The sequence below is a fragment of the Silurus aristotelis genome, assembly GCF_946808225.1.
Source record: "Silurus aristotelis genome assembly, chromosome: 12".
NCBI lineage: Eukaryota > Metazoa > Chordata > Actinopteri > Siluriformes > Siluridae > Silurus > Silurus aristotelis.
This window is the reverse complement of record NC_139585.1, coordinates 20,666,958-20,691,525: the sequence shown is the minus strand read 5'-3', so window position 1 is coordinate 20,691,525 and position 24,568 is coordinate 20,666,958. Positions and strand designations below refer to the sequence as shown.

Below are 24,568 nucleotides of genomic sequence, written 5' to 3'. Positions count from 1 at the left end.
ACGTTTCGACCCTTATTTTTGCAATCAGAAGCATAAGGAGTCAGTCTTTGTCCTATTGTTGGAAATTAATCCTTGAGCGCAAAAGGAATAATTACAGCAGGCTTTTATGAAGGTAGTGCAAAAGCCAAAACGGTACACTAACTTTATTGTTACAATTCTTTAAAGGAATGCAGATTTTGCTTCAATTATTAATATTAAACCAGGAAAAAATTTCTATAGTAAATAATAGATTTAGTTTTATGTTTAGTATAAATTCAAGACTGTTAGCTGTGATTAACAGGATAAATAAAGAAATTCAACGGCATTCCTGTTTGTGATTGCTCATTTCAGACATGTTATGAACATACCTGTAGGATCAGAGAAATAGAATGAGGAACTGGTTTAAGCAGGTTAATTTCCCTGGTCTAAGTATAATCATTGTTACTATTTAAGCCTTATTCCAGAGAAATTGTTGATGTGTAACATACCACATCATGACATTTACTGCAAAAACAGAAGACTTGCCACTGATTGGATTGTAAAATGTAAAATGATCAGTATGGGGATTTGTAGGTTAAGAAAGCTTAAGTGGTTTAATGTCATGACGTCACTTTAATTAGCAGTTGCTTTGATCCCTTCAGCCTCTAAGCCACTGTAGTCTTCCAGCTTGACAGAGGAGGCCAGGAGCCATTTGTTCCTTATTCATCACTATAGTATAGGATGCGATTAGGTGAAGTAGAGGTCCAATTAGGAAAGCAATACTGTTCCTTCTTCTTCTTCTAGATTCTTGCAGGTGATGCATCTCTTTTAAGGACATCATTATACTTGATACAACATGGCAGACAAGGACAGTGTGGAAAAATACTTGGAGAATAACCCGCAGTTTGCAAAAGAGTATTTCGATAAGAAGATGCAGCCTGAGGTCATCACCGCTGCTTTCACAGAGAAGCTAGATATTAAAGATCCAGCCTCCTACAAAGATGTATCTCAGATCCAAGAAGCGGCCATCATTTTTGATCTGGTCAGGGAATTACAGAGCGAACCAGTAATGGAAAAGAGCTTGCACACAGTCCTCCAGAGAATATGTATGCTAGTGAATGCAGATAGATGCAGCTACTTTATATGTCGAGCTAGGAATGGAATCCCAGAGCTGGCCACATGTCTTTTTGACATTACTTCTACCTCCAAATATGAGAGCAATTTGGTCAACCCATCTTCTGAAATTGTGTTCCCCACTGACATCGGTATAGTTGGGCAAATAGCGACAAACAAGAAGGGAGTTAACATACCTGATGTGAAGCAGGTGAGTGCAGGATCAAAAAATAAAAATAATGTTCTTTTTTGTTGACCATGATGTTTAATGCTTATAACAATGATTATTATAATTTTTTAATTGCAAGCATAAGATTGTAATTTGCCAAACAAAAGAACATACAAATTGTGTTATAGCATAAAAAGGGAAAAAAAAGTCTACTACCTAAATCCAAATACATATAGTGTTATATGATTTATCTATTTGTTTATAAATAAAAATAGAAGCAATTTTAGGTGAGAACATTTAATATCAAATTTAGATGCTATTTGTACTGGTAAAGGTCCAGTTGAGGAAAAAACTATTCAAATAAAGCCAAGCTCTTACACATCCATGGATTCCAATTTCAGAATAAAATTAGAAGATACTAGCTTTTGTTAAAATATTGTCATAATTAAAATGAAGTTTTTGTCTTATACGTAAGTGTGTTTTACTTTTAGGACAGTGCTATTTACGAAGTAATATCAACTTCGAATATCAACGTTTAGAGAGGTCTTTTTTTTGTTTTATTTTTTACAAATAAATGACTCTTGTAGAAGAGTGTATAAGGCTTTAAAGCATTAGAGAATGTTTATTTGCTATAAAATATAAAAAATAATATATAACACCACCCATAAAAGCATTAAGTTAGAAAATGTTTTAAATATTTTAACATTAAATGGCCAAAGCTAATTATATTAAACACTACTTGAGCTACAGACAATAATTGGACATATATAGCCAATAGATCCTAAAAGATATAAATAGAAATTTTATTTAGTTTACAATGTTAAGCCATAAATAATAGTCATTAGATCTTTGATTTAGATTATGGTCTTCAATATATGTCTCATTAAACAAAGTAGACTGCATGCAACAACAATTTTGTTTTACAAATCAAAATTAAAAAAATTATTATTATGAAAGTTAAATAAATGTTCTCACATTATTCATTCCTCTATTTATTTAGTTGTTTATTTACTACAATTCGTTTTATTCAAACAAGAAACACCTGAGTATGCTGTCTGGTGATGATAAAGCCATCAGTTATGTTCAGTAAATGATCATCTGACTATTTTCTTTTAACAAGAATCCCAGGTTCAGTGACTTTGTAGACAAACAAACAGGCTACACCACCAAAAACATGATAGCTGCCCCCATCATGTGTGGAAAGGATCTGCTGGGGATTATCATGGCAATAAACAAAGTCGATGAAACAGAATTCTCCAAAGCAGATGAAAATGTAAGTGTGAAATGTTTGTACTATGCACTGGGAACAGTCACACAATTACACATTACAAAGCTGACATTATATTACATTTGTAAGAAGAACTGAGGGACACGCAAAAAAACACTAGCGTGCTACGGTCCCACTACTGTCACAAAGCTAAATTGCAAGGAAAATTGTAGTAGGAGTAATTAATGGTATAAAGATACACCAGTATATATTATTTGCAATCAAATGATCACACTGATATGACAGCAATTATATTGATTGTGAAGATTCAGTTGCAACTACAGCTTCCTTTGTTCTAAATGGTCATATACATTTCATTTGGGAAATGACCTCATCCCTACACAATAGTCCGTTTATTTAAAGGCTAGGAACTGGAAAGTTGCTTACTCATTTTCCGGGCAGGCTGCATTCAGAAATGCATTCAGTACCGTTAAACGTTTCCGGTCATACTTCACCAATTGCACTGTTTACCAAATGTCTTCAGGGATGCTGCAATGTTCCCTATGTTTTTTCAAGTTAGTAAAATGAAACCAATTTAAACATTTATCATAAGATTTTATGTTATTTCAGTTGCCATAAACAGACAATCTATTAAAACATACATTTTGCTCTCTTTAAAGCTCTTCAACAAGTACCTAAACTTTGCCTCAGTCATTGTTATTCAGCATTACACCAATTATATGTGGAATGTGGAATCCAGAAGAAGTCAGGTAACTCGTCAGTGGACAAGAACATCCTGTAAATCTTCCATGATGTATAAAGTCAATGGCAAGGCCTCACACGTATTGCTTTTTAACTGATATTGCAGGTTCTTCTCTGGTCTGCCAGCAAAGTATTTGAAGAATTGACAGACATTGAGAGACAGTTTCACAAAGTGTTGTACACTGTAAGAACCTACCTGCAGTGTGAAAGATACTCTGTGGGGCTACTGGATATGACCAAAGAAAAGGCATGTCATTCATAGCAGACACACATCACTCAGCTGTCATAGATCTTTCCCAGTCTTGAAATATTCTTCTAACCCAACCTTTGTGTTGATCTGGTTTAGGAATTCTATGATGAGTGGCCAATTAAATTGGGAGATGTGGAACCATACAAGGGGCCCAAGACACCTGATGGGAGGGTATGTGTCTTTCCACTACAGTTTTATCTTATTTAAAACGTAAAATGTAGATTTAGGCAGTCAGTATGACTGAAATATTTATTTGTGTGCTTCACAGGAAATAAACTTCTACAAAATCATTGATTATCTTTTAGAAGCTAAGGAAGAAATCAAAGTCATACCGTAAGTACTATTTGTATTTAAACAAAAACAAAGTACACCCTGCATACTGAACGTGTTCTGCTATGAATTGCCTACCAAGTTGTATTGTGATGCATTTCAATTTCTTTGCAGGGGACCTCCTGCAGATCACTGGGCCCTTGTTAGTGGACTCCCTACCTATGTAGCTGAAAATGGCTTTGTAAGTACACATCTTATAAAACAACACTGTCATGCACATCATGCACATGATACTCACCAAACTTCTTAAAAATGTTAGTAACCATTTGGTCTATCACCGCAAATCTACAGTTCAAAATATTAAAATCTTTGGTTGTCTGTGGTGTATAGTGCAAAGTGAATGTGTTGTGCAATAAAAAAAATAGTAAATTGCTGCTGTTTGCAGATTTGTAACATGATGAATGTTGCAGCTGATGAGTACTTCACATTCCAGGTATGGTGAACAGAATCAGCTGTTATACTATAATTACACAATAGATGTGAATACAATAATAGTTGTATCAACTATAACATGAAATACTTGAGTGTCTATACAAGAACATATAAAGATGTGTGACAAAACAAAAACAAGACTCTGTTATGCTTTGGGGACGTCTATTGTGCTTTATGCGCTTTGGGACAGGGATTATATTAAATATTTGCAACATCTGATTCCACAATAAAAAGGATTTCATACAGTTTTAAAAAGTGCAGGTGTGCAGTGGTATTGAGGTATTGAGCATATTTTAATATCATTTTGACTTTGGACAAAATACGTCAGGCAGTGCATGCCATTCTGACCTAAGCTTGACATTGGTCATCTAAAACATGCCACGTTAACCTCAAGCCAGATCATTGTTATTTACACAGAAAGACATGCTCATGAGGTTTACTATTAAATTGGATCTACTTTCCTAATGTCTTTGCCTGCTTATTCTGACCTCAGAAAACAGCAGTGGATGAAACAGGCTTTGTCATTAAGAATGTCTTGTCTCTTCCGATTGTCAACAAAAAAGAGGAAATTGTAGGCATTGCCACTTTCTTCAACCGAAAAGATGGCAAGCCATTTGAGGAGCAAGATGAGCAAATCACTGAGGTAAACAGACACTACCATTACCATTACCATTCAATTAATTAAATGCTTCAGACATTGGTAGATAAAGGGCTGTGTTTTGAGGTTTCATCTTACAAGCATCTTCTAACACAGGCCCTCACACAATTCCTGGGATGGTCTGTACTCAGCTGTGACACTTATGATAAGTTGAACAGAATGGAGTGGAAGAAAGACATTGCTCAGGAGATGGTTTTGTATCAAACGCGTGCAACCATGAATGAGGTCCAGGAGATCTTGGTGAGCCCACTACATTATGAAATGTACAATCATTTTTTTTTCAATAAAGTTCAGTGTAACTCGTTCCCATTTTACATGCACTGTTCTTGCTTTGTAGAACACAAAGGAGAAGCTCAACAAAATACCAGAGGAATGTGATCAAAAAGAAATGTACAAACTCTTGGTAAATAATTTTTTTTTTTGTCTTTCTACATTGAGTAAATGAGTAATAGCATTCACTATAGCATCTTATAATTAGTCAACAGTTTCTCATCAGCATGATTATAAGGTAGTTTGCGATATTTTCAGAAGTGGGTTTAAAATATTGTACATAATCTTAAACAGAGGGCAAACATACCAGAAGCCAAGGATGTTGACCTGCTGGAGTTTCACTTTAGTGACTTTCCTCTGTCTGAAGTTGATCTTATCAAGTGTGGCATCCGCTGTTTTTTTGAACTTGGTGTGGTGGAGAAGTTCAAAGTTCCACCAGAGGTCAGTTACATTTTCACATAATCTAAATTTCCAAATATCATGCACACTTTACCGCTTAAGACAATTAAAAAATGCATGCTGCTTTATGAATTGGTTATATGGATAGTTAGGAATTATAAGTATAATATTATTTTGTTAATAATATCAATCTAATATAAAACAGCAGTGACATAGTACTTTGTAATGAACAAATTCAAAGATTGTAAATGAACTAGCAGTAATTGCATGTGATTATTTGCTCAAAATACGTATTTAATACTAAATTTATTTTTAAGTAAATTAAGTTTAACTGCTGTACAGTCTGTACTAGTTAGATTTATATAACATCCTTAGAATTACATTTTCTTCCTTTTTCTTAAATCAGAAGATCTAGCTTGTATCACCTAGTAACTTGTTTCACAAAACGTACCACAGGTTCTAACTAGATGGATGTACACAGTCAGAAAGGGATACAGAGACATCACTTACCATAACTGGAGGCATGGCTTCAATGTGGGTCAGACAATGTTTTGTTTACTGCAGGTGAGAAATATTTATTCATTTTCAGTGTTAGATTTAATTTGTTTCAGGACCTGTACTTTAACAGCTGAGAGACGGTAAGTTATATAACCTCTATAATCTCTGGTTTAATACATTCCCTAATCTCCCCATTTATTATCTCCCCAGTTATTATTTACACTGTGTTAAGATCATATTTGGTATCAGAATATTTCAGTTCTTCATGGCATGGATTTCACAAGGTGTTGAAAACATTCCTCTGGGATTTTTGTCAATGTTGACATGATTGAATACACAGTTGCAGCAAAAGTATTGAATGTAAATCGCTTTCAACCACATCCAAAAGATGTATTTAGATTTAATAAATATAAGGCCCAGTGAAGAATACTGAACTAATAGTCAGGCTCATGGAAACGGTTTTAGATGCATTTTGCTTTGTAACATGGTGCACATAGTGCTATAAGTATATTGGCTAAACTGTGACCCTAAAGGGGTTTGCACATATTTATCAAATGGATTAATGCTGTTGTTCAAATTTTTATCTTTAATTTTTTTGTCAGAGAAGAAATCTAAATTTCATCAAACCAGGTAACTGTATAATTCTAAAGAGACCATCTTTAGTATAGTAACCTCAGATTTGTGTTGTTAGCAAATAGGAAAAGAATCTGGTGTGGTCCATTATTGCTGTACCAGATCTGCTTAACGAAGTCTATTTGAACTACTTTAACTTCTGTATCTTCTATTTTTCACTTATAGAAATATCACTAAGTGAGTTTATTCACACCATCCTAGATAAGTGTAGAGACTGTGTGTGAAGAACACCAGTGTCTAATACATTCGGACTACTCTGTCTTGCACTAACAAACATATGACAGTCACTGAGATAACATTTTCCTAATTCTCATTCGTTTGATGTGAACGTTAACTAAAGCTGTTTACCTGTATCTCTATGATTTTGCACATTGTGCTGTTGCCAAATTAATAGCTGATAGGATAATTGCATCAATGACCAGGTTTAAATGTTCTTATTAAATTGTTTGGTTATTACTGAGGAGTGTTATTTAAACAATTATTTAGTTTCAAAAGAAAGGTCAGTCATGTCATGCTGCATCAGCCACCTAGCTCTCAGAGTATAATAGACATGTAAACACTATCAGGATAAGGTTAACCTTGATCTCATCAAACACATGGCCATCCCAGTAGGTGCAAGTTCACAATGAGTACAGAACACTGTGTCAGAACAAGCAAATGTGTACTCAAATGATCAGTTGAAACTGTCACCCTGATGTATCTATAAAATATAGTTTAAAAGATAAGGTGGGTCATTTAAATTAAGTAGAATTACATAAGTATTGTTTTTTTTAGTTCTGACACTGTCATTTTGTCCTTTACCTGTCGGCTCCAAACAGACCGGAAAGCTGAGAAAATATTACTCAGACCTTGATGCCTTTGCAATGGTGGCGGCTGCTTTTTGCCATGATATTGACCACAGGGGTACCAACAATCTCTATCAGACTAAGTATGAAATTGAATGTTGTTTTAATCACAAATATGTACCGTTTTTATCACAGACTCACTCACAATCATACGATTTCCATTGCAGGAGTGCTTCACCTTTGGCCAGACTTCATGGATCATCAATTCTGGAGAGGCACCACCTTGAATATAGCAAGACTCTTATGGCAGACGAGGTTTGGAAACACAAAATGTATTACACATTCTGTATATAAAGCTAATGTAAGATTTATATACACTGTGGCCAAAGGTTTGTGGTCCACACTTAATTTAAATCACACTTTAATGTTATTAACACTCCATTGTGACAGCTTTCTAACAAATTGGGGATTTGTGAGATGTCGGGGCAAGAAGGCCTAGGGTGCAGTTAGTATTCTGATTCATTCAAAAGTGATCAGTGGTGTTTAGTTCAGGATTCCCTGCAGGTCAAAGAGTTCTTCCATGTTTTCTTTGACCTCACTTTGTTTGCACAGAGACATTGTCATGCCAGAACAGGTTTAGGCTCTATATTGAAAATAAATTATAATGCTACAGTCAGCAGTACCATCCTGTGTGCTCCATACCTTGAGGCAAAGTTTGGCAATATATTTATGTAGATCCATTTCAATGTTTTTTTTTTATTCGCCTGCAGAACCTAAACATATTTCAGAGTCTACAGAAACGGCAGTTTGAAACAGTACAGCATTTACACGATGTCTGCATCATTGCCACTGATCTGGCATTGTATTTTAAGTAGGTCTTGTTCCTTTTAATATGATTTGCATTAGTCTGTCCGAAATATAATTGGTTAGTCTAAATGTGCTGATGATTCTATACCTCACAGAAAAAGAACAATGTTCCAGAAGATTGTTGATGCCACAGAAGGAATGACAGATGAAAAAGATGCCATTAACTTTGTTGCCAACAATCCTATCAGGAAAGAAATCATCATGTAAATAACATTTCTTCTGCGTTCAAGCCGAAAGCTAGATATTTTGGGAATGGATTGAATATTATATACTGGGCATTAATTTTAACATATGCTAATAATCTTGTTCTTTCTGATTAAACTTAGGGCAATGATGATGACTGGGTGTGACCTGTCTGCCATCACAAAACCATGGGAGGTCCAAAGCAAGGCATGTCACTGATAATATACACTCCAATTATTTACTTGTTTTATCAACAACTTTATAAATAGTTTTATTGATCATTATGAAGGTGGCCCTAATGGTGGCTGCTGAATTCTGGGAGCAGGGAGACCTAGAGAGGACTGTACTTGATCAAGAACCTATTGTGAGTAATTTGAATGTTTTTTTTCCACCTAATTGTTATCATTATTTTATAAAGTATATTAAAACTAAAAGCTCAATTTGGATAGTTTATCCAGGTTTTATCCAGCATAAATATTTGTTTCTGAAAAATATTTCCTCAGCCCATGATGGATCGGAGGAAGGCAGATGAGCTGCCCAAGATGCAGTGTGGCTTTATTGATTTTGTCTGCTCATTTGTGTACAAGGTGAATTTGCCTTTTTTTTTTGCTCAGTGGTAAATTGGGCAGTCTCAGTTCAGTTAAGGCTTGCAAAACTACATTTAAAATACCTGCTTATTATTAACTTTTATATATAAAAAAAAAAAAGCTTGTGGAGTAACTGAAATTTTTTTTTTGCTCATACAGGAATTTTCTAGATTCCATAAAGAGATCACTCCCATGTTTGATGGACTGAACAACAATAGATCACACTGGAAAGAGCTGGCAGATGCATATCAAGCTAAACTAGATGCGATTGAGAATGAAAAGAAGAAACAGGAGGACAAAAAAGGTCTGTTTAAAGCCACTGATTAATCCTAAAAAACATGATTCATTTAGTGGCAATGAATAAATAATAGCCCACCATGTTAACAGCATACCAATGATTTTATTGAATTCTTTTTAAAGTATCGGTTAAACATAAAAATACTTTTAATCAAACGGCTTCTGTGTGATAGTAGAGCACGTAATTCTTTTGCTCTAATAAATCCCCTCTTTTTTCCTGTCCATCTTTCTCAGTACCCGAAGTTACTGAAGGAGGGAAGTCTAAAACATGCACCATATTTTAAAAAGAACCATTGGAAAAAAAAGAGTCTGACCAATTAGTTATAAGTGAAGTCGGTGGAAGGTCTTTTTGGACCTCAGGATTCACTCTAAATCTACTATTGAAGAAAAGGCTGATTCTGAAAACAAATTTTGAAGGGTGTCAACGAGGAACACCAGCACAACTTGAATATAATGTACAGTCTGGTGATTGTTTTGTTGTTTCTTTCATGTTTCTTTAGTTTTTAACTAAGATGGAAATATTTCAGTTCTTCCAGTAACTTTTGCAAAGGCTGCAGTATAGCAGCAAAATTATTACGTGGAATTGTTTAAGAGCTTGAATAAAAAAGCTGTCAATAATGCTTATATAGTAAGTCAATCATATTTATATATTAAATATTTATTTATATAAAATATATGCATTTATTTGAACTGCACACGCACACACGCGCACACACGCGCACACACGCACACACACACACACACACACACACACACACACACACACACACACACACACACACACACACACACAGATACACCTAAGTAGTTGAATTGTGAAAAAACACATTTTTGTATTTTGCTTCTATAAACCACAACGTGCATTTAAACGCAAGCATTAATGATGTAATGGAAATGTTTAGGTTTTTTTTCCTTCACTATAATTCAAGATATTTTATTAACTATTCAACTATTTGCTGTTAATGACTCCCTAAAATCTGCAACCCATGGATATCATCAAATGCTGGGTTTCCCTTTTTAGATGCTTTACTGCATTGTCTTAAGTAATTGAAAAATCTGTCATATTTTTCTTTAAGAAGCTCTTTGATTGCTTTCACAATGTGGTTTGGCTCATCATCCTATGGTTTGAAGCGTCATCCTACCAGTTTTGCCGTATTTGACAGAATGCATATTGGGCAAAATGCATAATTTTTTACGCTCCACATTTCTTGGTGCTACTTCTTTAAGAAGTTGGCAATGGTCATTGGCAGCAATACTACCATAATATTGCCTCCATGTTTAACAGCTGGTACGTGGCATAAGTGATATGATTTAAATCAGTCAAGTGGGGAATTACTTTTAAGCCTTTGAAAATGGAGAGCCTATGTAAATAAATAGCTGTAATCGCTAACCAAATTATGCAATACATTTGGTTAATTCCTGTGGTTCCTTTTAAATCCAGCAGCAAAGTAAAAAAAAAAAAAAGTGCTGCTGTCCAAATACTCATGAACCTGTCTGTATGTGACTTATGATCTACTTAGAAAAAGCAAAAAAACCCAGTAGGATGTAGGATGCAAGTCCTGACAAAACCAAAATAATGTGGAAATATCATACTGGGCTGGGCTTGAGTTCATTCAAGTTTAATCCTCAAGTTTCTGCTTATATAAAACAGATCACCTGAGCTATACCTGTGTTATATAAGCTGCTTTTGGTTACAAAGGCCTTTACAAGAATACATTCAAACACTGCTTTTAATAGAACTTAAACCAGATTGAACAGAACACGTGATCAACCAATGCAATATTCAAAGAATTTACATCCAATGCCCCTTTATATTACAGACTGACACATCATTTCTTTATATAAAATCTGATTGAAAGATGTCTGATAAAATCCGCTCTGACACTTATGCCACTTATTCTTCTTATCGTTTCATAAATACTGTATACTTAGCTAATTCTGTCAGGTTCTTTAAAGGACACAGAGACCTGGGAGGTACCAAGAGATCTCTATATTCACAGGGATTATCTAGTAAAGCTGGATCATCTCACAGTAAAGAGGCTCATGTGGCTGGTGGCCGAGAGTTGTAGCAGCGTGTTTTAGTCAAACCCTGAAACTTTCTTACTCTAAAGGTCAGATTTGCCGTTCCAATCACAAATCATTACCATGCAAATGCTTTCAATGTAGTCTGTTTGTTGTCTGGACATTTAAAATTATTTTTAAAAAAGCACCTTGAATGTGTGTAACCAGAAACGATGTTCTTGACTGTTCAATGAGAGAAATATCTGACACTGTGGCCCTTTACAATGTTTCCAGCCTGTTACTACTTATAAAAATAAACAATAATTATAAAAAAAATATATAAAACAGAGAACATTTAACATGACATTAGTAGCATATTTACAGCACACAAAATCGGTGAACGTGGAGGTATTACATCATTATGTATAAATTGACATTCTTTGAACACTGTAATCTTAAATTGTTTAAACTACATAAGACCATAGGCTGTCAAACCAAGCAGTCAGCATTTTATTCTCATAAGCATTGTTGGAACAAACATTGGATTGCCGGTCGAATCCCCTGATCAGAGAAACATGCCCTCAAAGTATTCATCAAACTCCTCTTCCCTGGAAATGAGAAGAAAAAAAAATCACTGTGACCCTGTTCACTATTTACAGGCAAACAATCAGGCTTTTTACATGCACACATTAAGTTGCAGAATGAAAGGTTTTCTGAAAGATTTTTTGTAAATGGAAGCTTTAATGGAACTTGTAAGCTCACCTTGATTTCTCCTCCAGAGCAGGGGCTGGACCTTTCCAGTACTCTGACTCTGATGGGCCATCAGCCTCCCCTTCACTTTCCAAGTCTGACAATAAGACAATGGACAGATTCAAACCCAACCCATTGTAAAACGGTAGAAGGTGAATGCCGTACGTGTTTACTAGGTGCACGAATTAGCTAAAGACACACTGCAACATTTGCGTTTAGTAGCAAGTAAAACAGAAAGACCACAAACCTTTCTCAGACTCACTGGAGTCCTCAGAACTTGAAGAAGAATATTCTGTGGAGAGACGAAAAACCAAACAAGTGTGTTACATAATAGATGTCTGACAAAAGCAATACATGAATGATTGATCATCAGTTTAATTTATCAATTAGTTTAGTTGGTGAATCATACATTAATATTTGAGGAACTAAATATTATTTTAGGAAATAATATACTGCTGAATTACTGGAATGCAATAACATTATGCAATAGCAGTTCAGCAATATGCTCCAGAAAGCTGTATCTCCAAGCAAACATGTTGAACGTCAAGTACAGACAGGTAAAGGAATGCTTTCTTGCTAGTGTTTTTCAAATAATTATTTAAAAGAATGCTCTGAACTATAATGCAATCCTCTGTGGGTTCTTCCCTTGAGGCATTTCATACTGTGTGCCTTGGAAATCAGGTACCAAACCCTTATGCCATTCCATTACTGAGAACAAGAACAATCAATGACTCAAAGTTCAGTGACACATGTACAACTCTGTTAAATAAAAATGTGTTGCCTTTTCGTCTTTTTTTGTGTTTGGGTTTGTCTTTGCGTTTCTGTTTGGTTTTCCGTTTGAACTTCTTGGCTTGCATCTCATCTCCATTCGCATTTGGTCCGGGTTTCTTTTTAACCTTGACCTCTTTCCTCCTGAAACAGATAAAAACATTTTTTTCAAGAACATTACTTTGCAACCAAAAATAAACATTTACATTGTGATAAATCTGGCATTCCATATTCGCCATGTCAGCATTTATAATCACAACATAAAGGTCACATAGCAGAAAAGGTTTAGACTTTTACATAAGCAAGATCTTACTTGTGATGGTAGTTAAGTTTGAAGGAACATTCTGGACAGAGACCTATAGATGAAGAATCACAGTGGCAAATGAGCCAAAATATGAATAAAAACAAATACATAAAACATCACTTACATCCAAAAACAATGTTCTTTATTAAAATTCTCAAGAATTCTTTGTATTGTTCTTTGTTTTTTAATTGGTAAGATGTCTAATCAGGCTACATCAAGCAGCTGACTGGTTGCAATTAAACCTGCAACCATGGCAACCCTATGTGGATAAAACTGAACAAATAAGGTTCTGCTTGGAGTCTAATATAGCTTGATTTAAAATGTAATTTCAAATGCACTGCAAGAAAAAAAAAGTTGGTCTGTATGAAAGTAATTTATCAGACATGGGTTATTTTTTATACCTCTAATGTAATAAGCTTAGGTTTACTGTGGGACCTGCTGAGCAGAATGGCACAGAGGAAAATTAAAAACAGTGGGGGTTGCCGCCTTACGCAGTTTCACCAGAGCATTCCTCTTCTCGCCCTGTTCCACATAAGCAAAATTTACTTCCCAGCTCTTCAAGCCCTCCTTCTTCTCACAGCGCTTATTCCCACAAAGAAACTGGCCTGCAATGCATAAGGATACACACTGTGAAAAAAATGCGTATGCACAGCAACAACAACATAAACATTATATTATTACATATTTATCTGCATTTAGTTGCGGTGGATCTGTGCAATGACAATAAAGGTCTGTCTGTCTATCAATCAATAAATCAATCAATTAATCAATCAATCAATCAACCAACCAACCATAACTTTACTCATTTGGTGTTTTAAAGCCTGGACAGCAAAATGGCAATAGGGTTTAAATAATATTAGATACAGTAAAAATAAATATACAATAAATACATACATAATCAAACAAATAATTGGGAAACCCAGATGACTGGGGGAAAAAGATGGTCGAAGTTAATTTACATATATTATACATTTAATTAAAAAACATCTAATTTTAAATTCATGCTGTTTTGATTTTGGGTAAATTGCTGAGGAAGGATCCGATAAAACACTTCCAATTCAGAATCTGCACAAGTCAAAAATGATAATAATGAACACCAATGCGAATTACAAATTACAAGTAGATTCAAACATAACCTTGTCACTATTTGGTCATGATCGCTGGTAGAAGAAAATTCCAATTTGATTTGCCACATACAAAAGCATACACAATATGATATGCAATGAATTTTTATTTGTATTTTTATGAATGCTCTATTACAAAATGTTATTTTTATATATATATATATATATATATATATATATATATATATATATATATATATATATATATATATATATATATTAAAGGGTAAAATTCCAAAGTTGCAGAATAAAAATAGATTATAGGAATAAAAGAATTTACAATATAAAGGAATAGAAACAAAATAATAAACAAAAACAGATTTTTTTTTGCAATAGTGGCAATAAAATAATATTTGGTATATACTTATATATTTAGCAGAAATACATTTTTATATAAATGGCCCTTTCCAAAATTTAGTTGAATACCCCTGGAGCTTTTTTTTTACGCCAAGTGCAGCAGCAGGCTGGCTTTAGCTGCACGAGGCTTAACAGGGGATCCTCTGGATTGCTGCTGGGCAAAGTGCGTCATAAGGGAGAACACCACTGCTGGGCTTTCCCAAACGTCTTGATCAGCTTTAAAGGTCACTTGACTTTCATTTACTGTTCACATGGCTATCTGATCACTGTAGGCAAAGTCCTAGCTGATGTATTGTAGTAACTCTTGCATGTTTTGCACACATTAGGAGTATGGATCTGAAGAGTCTTGTTTATGATACCTGTGAGAAACCGTTGTCATGTTAAGGCAAGCTAACATGAAAGAAGACAGCCCAGGGGTCTGGTATAGATATGAATTATGTAAGCTTGGAGTGGATGATTACAGACTGACATCGTTAAAAGTGATCCAAGGGAGGTGTTTATCTTAGCCTGCATATTGTCAACATTTTCCTAACCTTCTATCTCACTCTAACTGGCCATGTGGAAAACAGAGAGGCTCCATTTATATGGGCCAGGTATTCATATTGACTTTCACTTGCTGACCTTTGGTAACTAATCAATGATTTTCAGGTAGTGAGAGTAACTTAGCTAACTGCAAATCCTCGTGTTGCACGGATTATCTCATCTCTGCAGTGACGTGTTTGTGACATGGTTCCCCTTTTTTTAAGCTCACGTGAGCTGCGATCAAGCTGTTAAAGCTTTGACAAAAAAGCATCTTGAGGGAAAAGTAAAAACACATTATGATAAGCCTCCTTTGTATTCTGCTTCAATGGTCCACAATTGAACAAACCATCAATCTCACCTAAACTACTTACAGCTGGTTTTATTCCATAGATTCTGTTTGTGCTTGTAAGCATTATGATTTGTTTTATGGTGTGTGCATGTGTGTGTATTGGGTGGGGGAGGGATTTATGCCAGATCAATCCTCTAGCTTTTCCCAGTTTAACAACAGATGGTCTTGAACATAGGGCCTAAATAAATGGAACACAACAAAAACAGGCACCACCTACTATTTCTGTTGTTTATACTAGACGGCTGAAAGTCAAAAGATGGCATTTTACCAGAGATCCAGAATTCATGCAGCCAACCATTTAAGCAGTAAATGAAGAAATAGCTGAAGTGAAAAAATGCAGACAGGGGAATTCAAACTAGTAGCCTGTAAGGGCAACACTATGTGAGAAAGTAGAATATGCATAGGTGGATGAGTGGGCTTTACAAACCATATATCTCGGTAATACTCATCTCCCCCCAATGTGCACTGGACACCTTTATTTTTCTTTTATCCTGCACTGTCCCTGTTTGCACTGTTCTGCCCTGAATGTTTCTATTTTATGTAAAGTATTTATATAAGGTACATGTATAGTAAGATAACTTCCTTTAATCAGTTAGTTAAGTGTAGGTTGTATATGTAGGTCTATATAGTGTGTTTATATAGAAATATATAGCTTTATATAGGTTATATGTTAATATACCTCTTTATATTTTCATGTATTTACATTCCTGTGTTTGCTCATATATCTTAACAGATGTAGCACCATGGTCCTGTGAGGCATATACTTTGTATGTCTCTACATATAGCAGAATGACAATAAAGCTCACTTGAACTTAAACAGGTAGTCACTTTATCATTTTGTTTACCTTAGAGACATGATGCATGTAAACTGATTTATAAAATATGGTTAATCCCAATAAGTGTTTTAATCCAAATGTAGTCAGTGTATATTACACTATACATCTCCATTCTTCATTTATCTGTGCCCAAATCATTACAACATATAATTTCAGTAATTAAAATTTTTGTGTGTGAATAGGATTGGACAGGTTAGGTAAATTAGGATATTAGGATGGTAACTCGGCAGGGAAAAAAAAAAAAAAAAAAAAAAAAAAAAAAAATATATATATATATATATATATATATATATATATATATATATATATATATATATATATATATATTACTTAAGCAGCCCTGAACTTAATTGCTTCTGCTTGGAGACAGCATGGAGTCCGACGCTCTATCTCCATCTAGTGGTAATATTAATTAGGCCTATGCCAAATTTATTTAAAACACGTTTCTGTTTGAAGTTATATAAAATGTTAAACAATAATGGCACACAGATCCTAAACTGAAACATAAAACAATTACAGAACTACACTTGATAGTTTGTCCTAGGCAGCTTTGAAGGCAGGATTTAACATTTTGGGGAAATAATTGTTTGATCCCTGCTGATTTTGTGAGTTTACCCCTTACAAGGAAAATTATATATATTATATAAAAATTAATTTGTATTTGTTCGAGTGATTATTCGATCTCCTACCAACTAGCAAGAATTCTGACTCCCACACACCCAAATTAGTCGTGTCCCTTCAAGAAAGAACTGCAAATCTCAACTCATTATGTGTATTAAAGACACCCTTCACAGATTCAACCTATTCACCACCATGGAAAAGACCAAAGAGCTGTCAAAGAACATCAGGGACAAGATTGTGGCCAGACAGTGTAAATAGGAATATAAAATACACTGACCTTTTCCAGATATCACTTCATTTTCAATGCGCCATCTGAAGCCAAACTACAAGGTGAAAAGATGAACGTTAATAACAACACATCCTGAAATGGTGAGTCAGACAGTGCATCACTGTCATAAAGGGACCTACTTTGTTTTCTTTGTATTTGCTGAGGTCAGCAATACAGTACTCCTTGAATAGCTTGTCATAGTACTTCTTTGCAAGCTCCTTCTCCCTGAAATAAAGATCGAAGATAACCCTTTATTAGTCCCACAGTGAGGAAATAACCAATTGTATTAATGTATGTGACCAAGGAACCAATTTATCTACAAATAAGCTGGGTATTTGAAACTGTACCATGTCATATCTTCCTCATCCTCATCTCTCCAAAGAAAGCGGTGATTTTCTCTCACCACGTCCAGATCTCTCTTGTCTTTTGCTCTGTACACAGAGCACATTCATGCAAGACTAGATAAACTTGCAACAAAACAATTGAGTTGCATTCAATATGTTATAAACTCTGCACACAATTACATTTAAACAGGAGGTGGAGATGAGACAAAAATATTTTTATTTGGTGTCGACAAAAGAAATGATTTAACACTAAAATGTATAAGTAAAAATCTGTCAAATATTTTTAAATGTTTCTGTTTCATTAAATTAACAACTTCCAATGAGTTTGTAATTTTACAGGAATATATTCTATTCTATTTTAATACATTCTAAAATCTATCCAAGTTTAAGATTATATTGTCATATCACATAGCCTTATTGAGAAATAGTTCCTATTGCTCAGAGGTAACTCCTAACAATGGGATCAAGCACAGGGTAAAGAGCAAATTAATTTACTTTTGGTGTTTTAAAATAACCAAACCCAGATTTTCTTCCTTATACCCAATACTGAATTAGTGCAGTTGAAGTCAAAAAGCTTTTATTGTCATTTCAACCATATATAGCTGACGCAGTACACAGTGAAATGAAACAACGTTCCTCCTGAACCCTGGTTCTACATAGACAACATAAAGCTACATAACAGAAAACACAGAGCTGAAGTGTCCTCGCTAAAGTGCATCGTGTGCAATCTGGTGCAAACAGTCAAGACAGACAAGAGAGTAGACAACACAAGACAGTGTAGGACAAATAAACAAAACAAAACAGTTGTATTATAAACACTGACACAGGCATACTAATGCGAAAGAGGATTGTCCCAAACTCACGTGGATCTTCTGAAGTCCTCCAGCTTCCCTCCATAGTAAAGTATGTAATCACTGACAAACTTGTTATGCCGGTCAAACTTTAAGACAACATCAAGGATCAACAGCTTGTGTAGGAACATTGTAATATCAGGTTATATCACTGTAGACTCTAAACACTAATCTGTGATCTGCACCAATTTGTTCTGTAAGACCAATCAATGATTATTTAAAAGAGAAAATCAAACTGCATGATCATATATATTAAGTGATAATCATCAGTTCAGATAACATAGAGAACTTTTTTTGTGTAAACCCAAGGTTGCTTACTGAAATAATAAACACCAATTGTTTAGAATTATAAACAAGATAATAAGCATCACCCACAACATATCTGGTTAAGAATTGCTCAAGGGGGATCATAGGGTGACGTATAAGAGTGGAGGAAGGTGCACACAGGTGGACTATGTTCTATGCAGGAGATGCAACCTGAAGGAGATTGGAGACTGTAAGGTGTTGCAGGGGACAGTGTAGCTAGACAGCATCGGATGGTGGTCTGTAGGATGGTTTTAGAGGTGAAGAAGAAGAGGAGAGTGAGGACTAAAAAAAGAATAAGATGGTGGAAACTGAAGGAGGAAGACTGTAGTGTGAGGTTCAGGGAAGAGGTCAGACAGGGGCTCGGTGGTGGTGAAGAGGTGCTGGATTAAATTCTAGGCAACTACTGCAGAAGTGATAAGGGAGGCAGCTAGAAAGGTACTTGGTGTGACATCTGAAAATAGAAAAGAAGACTAAGAGACGTGGTGGTGGAATAAGGAAGTGCAGAAAAGCACAAGGCGAAAGAGGTTGGCAAAAAAGAATTGGGGTCGACAGGGTGATGAGAAAAGTAGGCAGGAGTACAAGGAGATGCGGCAGCAGGTGAAGAGGGATGTGGCGAAAGCCAAGCAAAAGGCATATGAGGAGCTGTATGAGAGGTTGGACACTAAGGAAGGAGAAAAGGATTTAAACTGATTGGCCAGGCAGAGGGACCGAGCTGGGAATGATGTGCTGCAAGTTAGAGCAATAAAGGATGGAGATGGAAATGGGTTGACTAGTGAGGAGAGTGTGTTTAAAAGATGTGGGGAGTATTTAGAGCAGCTGATGAACGAGGAAAATGAGAGAGAGAGAAGGTTGGATGGTGTGAAGATGGTGAAGCAGGAAGTGGATAGGATTAGTAAGGAGGAAGTGAGATTAGCAATTAAGAGGATGAAGAGTGGAAAGTCGTTAGGACCCAATGACATACCTGTAGAAGCATGGAGATGTTTAGGAGAGATGGCAGTGGAGTTTTTAACAAGATTGTTTAACAGGATTTTGGAAGGTGAGAAGATGCCTGAGGAATGGAGAAGGAGTGTGGTGGTACCGATCTTTAAGAATAAGGAAGATGTGCAGACCTGCAGTAACTACAAGGGAATTAAGTTGATCAGTCACACCATGAAGTTATGGGAAAGAGTAGTGGGAGCCAGGCTGAGAGAAGATGTGACCATCTGTGAGCAGCAGTATGGTTTCATGCCGAGGAAGAGCACCACAGACACATTCTTTGCTTTGAGAATGTTGATGGGGTAGTATAGAGAAGATCAGAAGGAGTTACATTGTGTGTTTGTGGATTTAAAAAAAGCGTACAACAGGGTGCCGAGAGAGGAGTTGTGGTATTGTATGAGTAGGTCAGGTGTGTCAGAGAAGTATGTGAGGGTGGTGCAGGACATGTATGAGGACAGTGTGACAGCAGTGAAGTGTGCAGTAGGAAAGACAGACTGGTTTAAGGTGGAGGTTGGATTGCATCAAGGATCGGCTCTGAGCCCTTTCCTTGCAGTGGTGATGGACAGGTTGACGGACGAGGTCAGACAGGAGTCTCCATAGACTATGATGTTTGCAGATGATATTGTTATTTGTGGTGAGAGTAGGAAGCAGGTTGAGAAGAGCCTGGAGAGCTGGAGGTATATGCTGGAGAGAAGGGGAATGAAAGTCAGTAGGAGTAAGACAGAGTACATGTGTGTGAATGAGAGGGAGGGCAGTGGAGTGGGGCAGTTGCAGGGAGAAGAGGTGGAGAAGGTGGAGGAGTTCAGGTACCTGGGGTCAACAGTGCAAAGTAATGGAGAGTGTGTTAGAGAAGTGAAGAAAAGAGGCAGGCAGGGTGGAGTGGGTGGAGAAGAGTGGCAGGAGTGTTTTGTGATAGAAGAGTGTCTGCAAGAGTAAAACGGAAAGTTTATAGGACTGTGGTGAGACCTGCGATGTTGTACGGTTTAGAGACAGTGGCATTGAGTAAAAGACAGAAGGTGGATCTGGAGGTAGCAGAGCTGAAGATGTTGAGGTTTTCGTTGGGAGTGACGACAATGGACAGGATTAGAAACGAGTTTATTAGAGGGACAGCGCAAGTAGGACGTTTTGAAGACAAAGTAAGGGGGGCGAGATTGAGATGGTTTAGACATGTGCAGAGGAGGGACATAGTGTATATCGGTAGGAGAATGCTGAGGAAGGAAATGAGGAAGACCAAGGAAAAGATTTATGGATGTGGTGAAGGAAGACATGCAGGTGGTTGAGGTGAAAGAGGCAGATGTACAGGACAGGGGGGTATGAAGAAGGTTGATCCATTGTGGAGACCATTAATGGGAGAAGCTGAAAGATGAAGAACAAGAAGTTCGCTGAAAGGATACAGCATTCATTGATATGAGGTGGTGGCGACGATTTCTGGCCTCCTCTCTGTAGCACAACAGAAAACAGCATTAGTGCATAGCCACAAACCAAAACTTTACACTTTGCATTATGTCTCCTGTACCTGTCGCATTCATCCGTAGCCACATGTCTGTGAGCAACCTTACACTGTTTCCCTTTCTGGAATGGTTTTTGAAGCAGCTCATCTTCACGGGCTCTAATAAGAAGATGAAATTAATCCTGATTAACCCTTAAAGACATATTTATTGGTTGATTCAAGAATAAATAGTTTGATGTCCCTATGACCACTATGCTGAAGGTCAAGAAACTTGTTTCTTTCTCTCTTTAAAAATGATTTGAAGGTGTAGGTATTTCAATAGAAATAGATAGATAGATAGATAGATAGATAGATAGATAGATAGATAGATAGATAGATAGATAGATAGATAGATAGATAGAGTTTCAGATGTAAAAATAACTATAAGTTTAGTATATTTCATGTCAAACATGTATAGATAAATATGTGCAAAATAATATAAATGTGTTCAAAAATATCATTGTCCAACATGTAAATAGAACAAAAACACCTCACCTCTTCCCTCCATGCTGGGATGACCCTCCTCCACCCTCATCATCACTAAAATCTGAGTCGTAACCACCGCCTCCATGAACCTATATAGCAAGACAATTTAAACAAGTGGTGGAATAGCAATGTCACATGACATTTGACTCCTGTATGCAACAAAAAATAATGAAGTTATCTGTCATTTATTTACAGCTTAACTGTTGTACCCTGATCATTTATCATTTATGACATATGCATCATCCACAGAAGGAGTCAAAGGGGTTGCATTTAATGCAAATGAGCTAAAAGGCTTCGTCATCTTTAAAAAAAAGTGAGTGTCAGCTCCAATTCAGCAAAGTACCGTTCACCTGATCCTTGTCATTTGAAACTGTACGCACAGTATCTGCGTAAAGTGAAGGGCAATCAATTCTGAGTCAGAAGGAAATAAATACTAATATCTGAACATAGAACACATAACTTACAAATAACAACAATGTACATGTCTATTCCCGAAATTCAGTTCTGCTTTCCAAAATGAATATAACATGAGATGGTTTAATAAGAGGAATGGCATGCTGGCTAGTTTACCTATTCTAAATTGCACTAAGATGTTATAGACTGTACGCATTGTGCATCTGGATTGGCATCCCATCCAGGGTGTATCAGCAGCCCTGCACAAAGTGTTTCTAAAATGGACACTAGATTTATCACCAGTCTAAAAGAGATAAAGTGGCTACAAAAGATGAATGAAAGAATGGCTGCAAGTAGTGTTGTAGCAGAACAATTACTACAGGGTTTGACAGAAGCATAAAAGCCAATCAAGGATCAATTTGAATCACGTTCAAAAGTATTTCATTTCACTGCAGAAATAAAGATAAATAAATTAAATAATAGATAAGCCATTATAATATTCCAAGCATCTGTAAAGAGGAAATTGGGAATCGTAGCGAGAAACACAAAGACAATAAGAAACACAAACCTATGTATAGCAAACAGTTTATAAAATACTAATGTTGTTTCCTAATGACTTGTAAACGCTTTAACGGTCATTAATAACCACCTTGACGAGGTTGAGACCACTCTGATCCATGCCTCATCTGTGTTTACGCGCCAGCGTTAGCAATTTGTTCGAGGCGCGCAGTGATGACGTATGACCATGCCACAAAGCGTGTGCATCCTCTGATCTACATGTTGTATCCACCCACAACTTCCGGAAAGGGGTCACTTTTACATTTCAGTTAATACCCTTCATTGTTGTTTCCTCATAATTATTCGAGAAGATTTCGTTCTAGCACGTCCTATGTTTCCTTGAACAATACCAATGCCTCAACCATATAAATATGATTATTCCTAATTATAAATATCACATCTTTGGTTTGATATACAAACGGGAATTGTCTTTGTGAAGATGTGAAGAGAAGGTCTCATGGCCACATAGACTCGCCTTGTTTTCATCACTAAATGAAAATATTCAGAGAGGAGAAAGAGGAGGAGGACTGGATGCAGTTTTTTCCCTCAGGCCATAACAACCAGTCTGTTATTCTGTGAAATGTTCTAGATGAATGAACTGCAGAGAGGAGCAGCGGGTCAAACAGTGAAACAAAAACTTGACTGTTTTAAAATCTTTTTGAGAAAAGAATGCCCCAGGGAAGGGAACAAAAAATGGCACTGCCATACAGAGTTCACTATAAGTAATTTTTTATTTACTGCATGATTAATGGATTAATAAACAGAAATATTTAGGTTCCTGTGCCCATGCTGGAAAAACCCAGCATACCAGAACCAGCTGTCAATACACAGGCCAGACTGATTAATCTGATAGAGCATTTCTTTCACCTGGTAGAAAGGAAATACAGTTTAATCATAATAACAATAATAATAATAATATTAATAATAATAATAATAATAATAATAATAATAATAACAACAACAACAATAATAATAATACTGTAATATCTATTGTTATAGTTATTCTGGTATGTGGTACCTACACCTGTTATTCAAGCATCACTCAATGACACTCATCTGAAAATTATTAATCCTAAATAAACATAATGAAGCAAGCTCATCTTTCGTAATAAATTAAACAATCGCCATTCCATATTCCATAGTTACCTATTTGGAAATACCAGTAACAGGGATTATAAAGATTAGATATAAATTTGGTTTGTATTTACCTTGTGACAAGGTTGCTTCCTATTATTTACTTACATCATTAATGTCAACACATGGCTGCATTTTATAATATCTGTTAAAGTGCATTTTATAGCAGAAATAACAAACAATTATTATATCATTATATCATGTTATTATACGTTTATTAATATCAAACGCAAGACAAATCATTACAAATTCACTGTCATGAGTCTAAATGCTACTACTATTACTATAAAAAAATTAAAATAAAAAACAACAAGAAAATGAATTAACTGAAGAGAGGGTCAGCCTTATTGAAACAGCCAAACACTGAAACAAAAAAGTGACTGTTTTTAATTATTTTTTTAAAAAGAAAAGACCCAGTGAGGGGAACAAAAATGACACAGCTATACAGACTTCACCATAAATGTCAATTTCTTTACTGCATGGTAAATTGATTTATTTACAGAAATATTGAAGTGCATATATAGCGCAAATAACATGAGGTTATTATAATATAACAATCCCTTGCAGGATAATTCATCTAAAATTAATTGTAACGTGTCTAAACGATACTACAATAATATGATAACAATGAGCATAAATAAAACCCCTTATTTATTCTTGCATCATTTGTCATAGAAAACACAGGGAAGCCTCAAAGCCTAGTAGCATCCTTTTCTCCGAGCTTGGGACTCAGG

General features: G+C 35.7%; 2 protein-coding genes across 2 annotated transcripts; one reads left to right on the top strand and one right to left on the bottom strand.

Annotated features, from left to right (window-relative positions):
* The first annotated feature begins 649 nt into the window (after positions 1–649).
* On the top strand, positions 650–9,734 carry pde6c (phosphodiesterase 6C, cGMP-specific, cone, alpha prime). The gene is made up of 22 exons (XM_083555775.1): positions 650–1,282; positions 2,361–2,513; positions 3,128–3,217; positions 3,316–3,456; positions 3,556–3,630; positions 3,728–3,792; positions 3,904–3,970; positions 4,175–4,222; positions 4,715–4,864; positions 4,976–5,119; positions 5,217–5,282; positions 5,444–5,590; positions 6,005–6,112; positions 7,498–7,607; positions 7,692–7,779; positions 8,235–8,335; positions 8,427–8,534; positions 8,658–8,721; positions 8,804–8,878; positions 9,018–9,101; positions 9,261–9,405; positions 9,633–9,734. The coding sequence occupies exons 1-22, from the start codon at positions 815–817 to the stop codon at positions 9,680–9,682; spliced, it is 2,547 nt and encodes an 848-aa protein (XP_083411901.1). The 5' UTR covers positions 650–814; the 3' UTR covers positions 9,683–9,734.
* Positions 9,735–11,001: 1,267 nt separating this feature from the next.
* On the bottom strand, positions 11,002–22,919 carry fra10ac1 (FRA10A associated CGG repeat 1). The gene is made up of 14 exons (XM_083555754.1): positions 22,792–22,919; positions 21,759–21,838; positions 21,291–21,383; positions 21,169–21,214; positions 18,506–18,582; positions 17,646–17,729; positions 17,439–17,523; positions 17,308–17,353; positions 13,713–13,826; positions 13,231–13,273; positions 12,931–13,061; positions 12,397–12,441; positions 12,162–12,246; positions 11,002–12,007 (listed from the first exon to the last, which is right to left on the bottom strand). Exons 1-14 carry the CDS (start codon positions 22,819–22,821, stop codon positions 11,965–11,967), a joined length of 1,002 nt encoding a protein of 333 aa, XP_083411880.1. The 5' UTR covers positions 22,822–22,919; the 3' UTR covers positions 11,002–11,964.
* Positions 22,920–24,568: the final 1,649 nt, after the last annotated feature.

What these genes read in the sequence shown, in the direction of transcription:
- pde6c (XM_083555775.1), top strand. Translation starts at nt 815, where the DNA reads ATGGCAGACAAGGACAGTGTGGAAAAATACTTGGAGAATAACCCGCAG. An exon ending in ACATACCTGATGTGAAGCAG is followed by an intron (nt 1,283 to 2,360) that starts GTGAGTGCAGGA and finishes TCTTTTAACAAG; the next exon opens with AATCCCAGGTTCAGTGACTT. An exon ending in AAGATGAGCAAATCACTGAG is followed by an intron (nt 4,865 to 4,975) that starts GTAAACAGACAC and finishes CTTCTAACACAG; the next exon opens with GCCCTCACACAATTCCTGGG.
- fra10ac1 (XM_083555754.1), bottom strand. Translation starts at nt 22,821, where the DNA reads ATGGATCAGAGTGGTCTCAACCTCGTCAAG. An exon ending in GAGGACTTCAGAAGATCCAC is followed by an intron (nt 17,730 to 18,505) that starts GTGAGTTTGGGA and finishes CTCTGTGTACAG; the next exon opens with AGCAAAAGACAAGAGAGATC. An exon ending in TGAAGTGATATCTGGAAAAG is followed by an intron (nt 13,827 to 17,307) that starts GTCAGTGTATTT and finishes TATGCATTGCAG; the next exon opens with GCCAGTTTCTTTGTGGGAAT.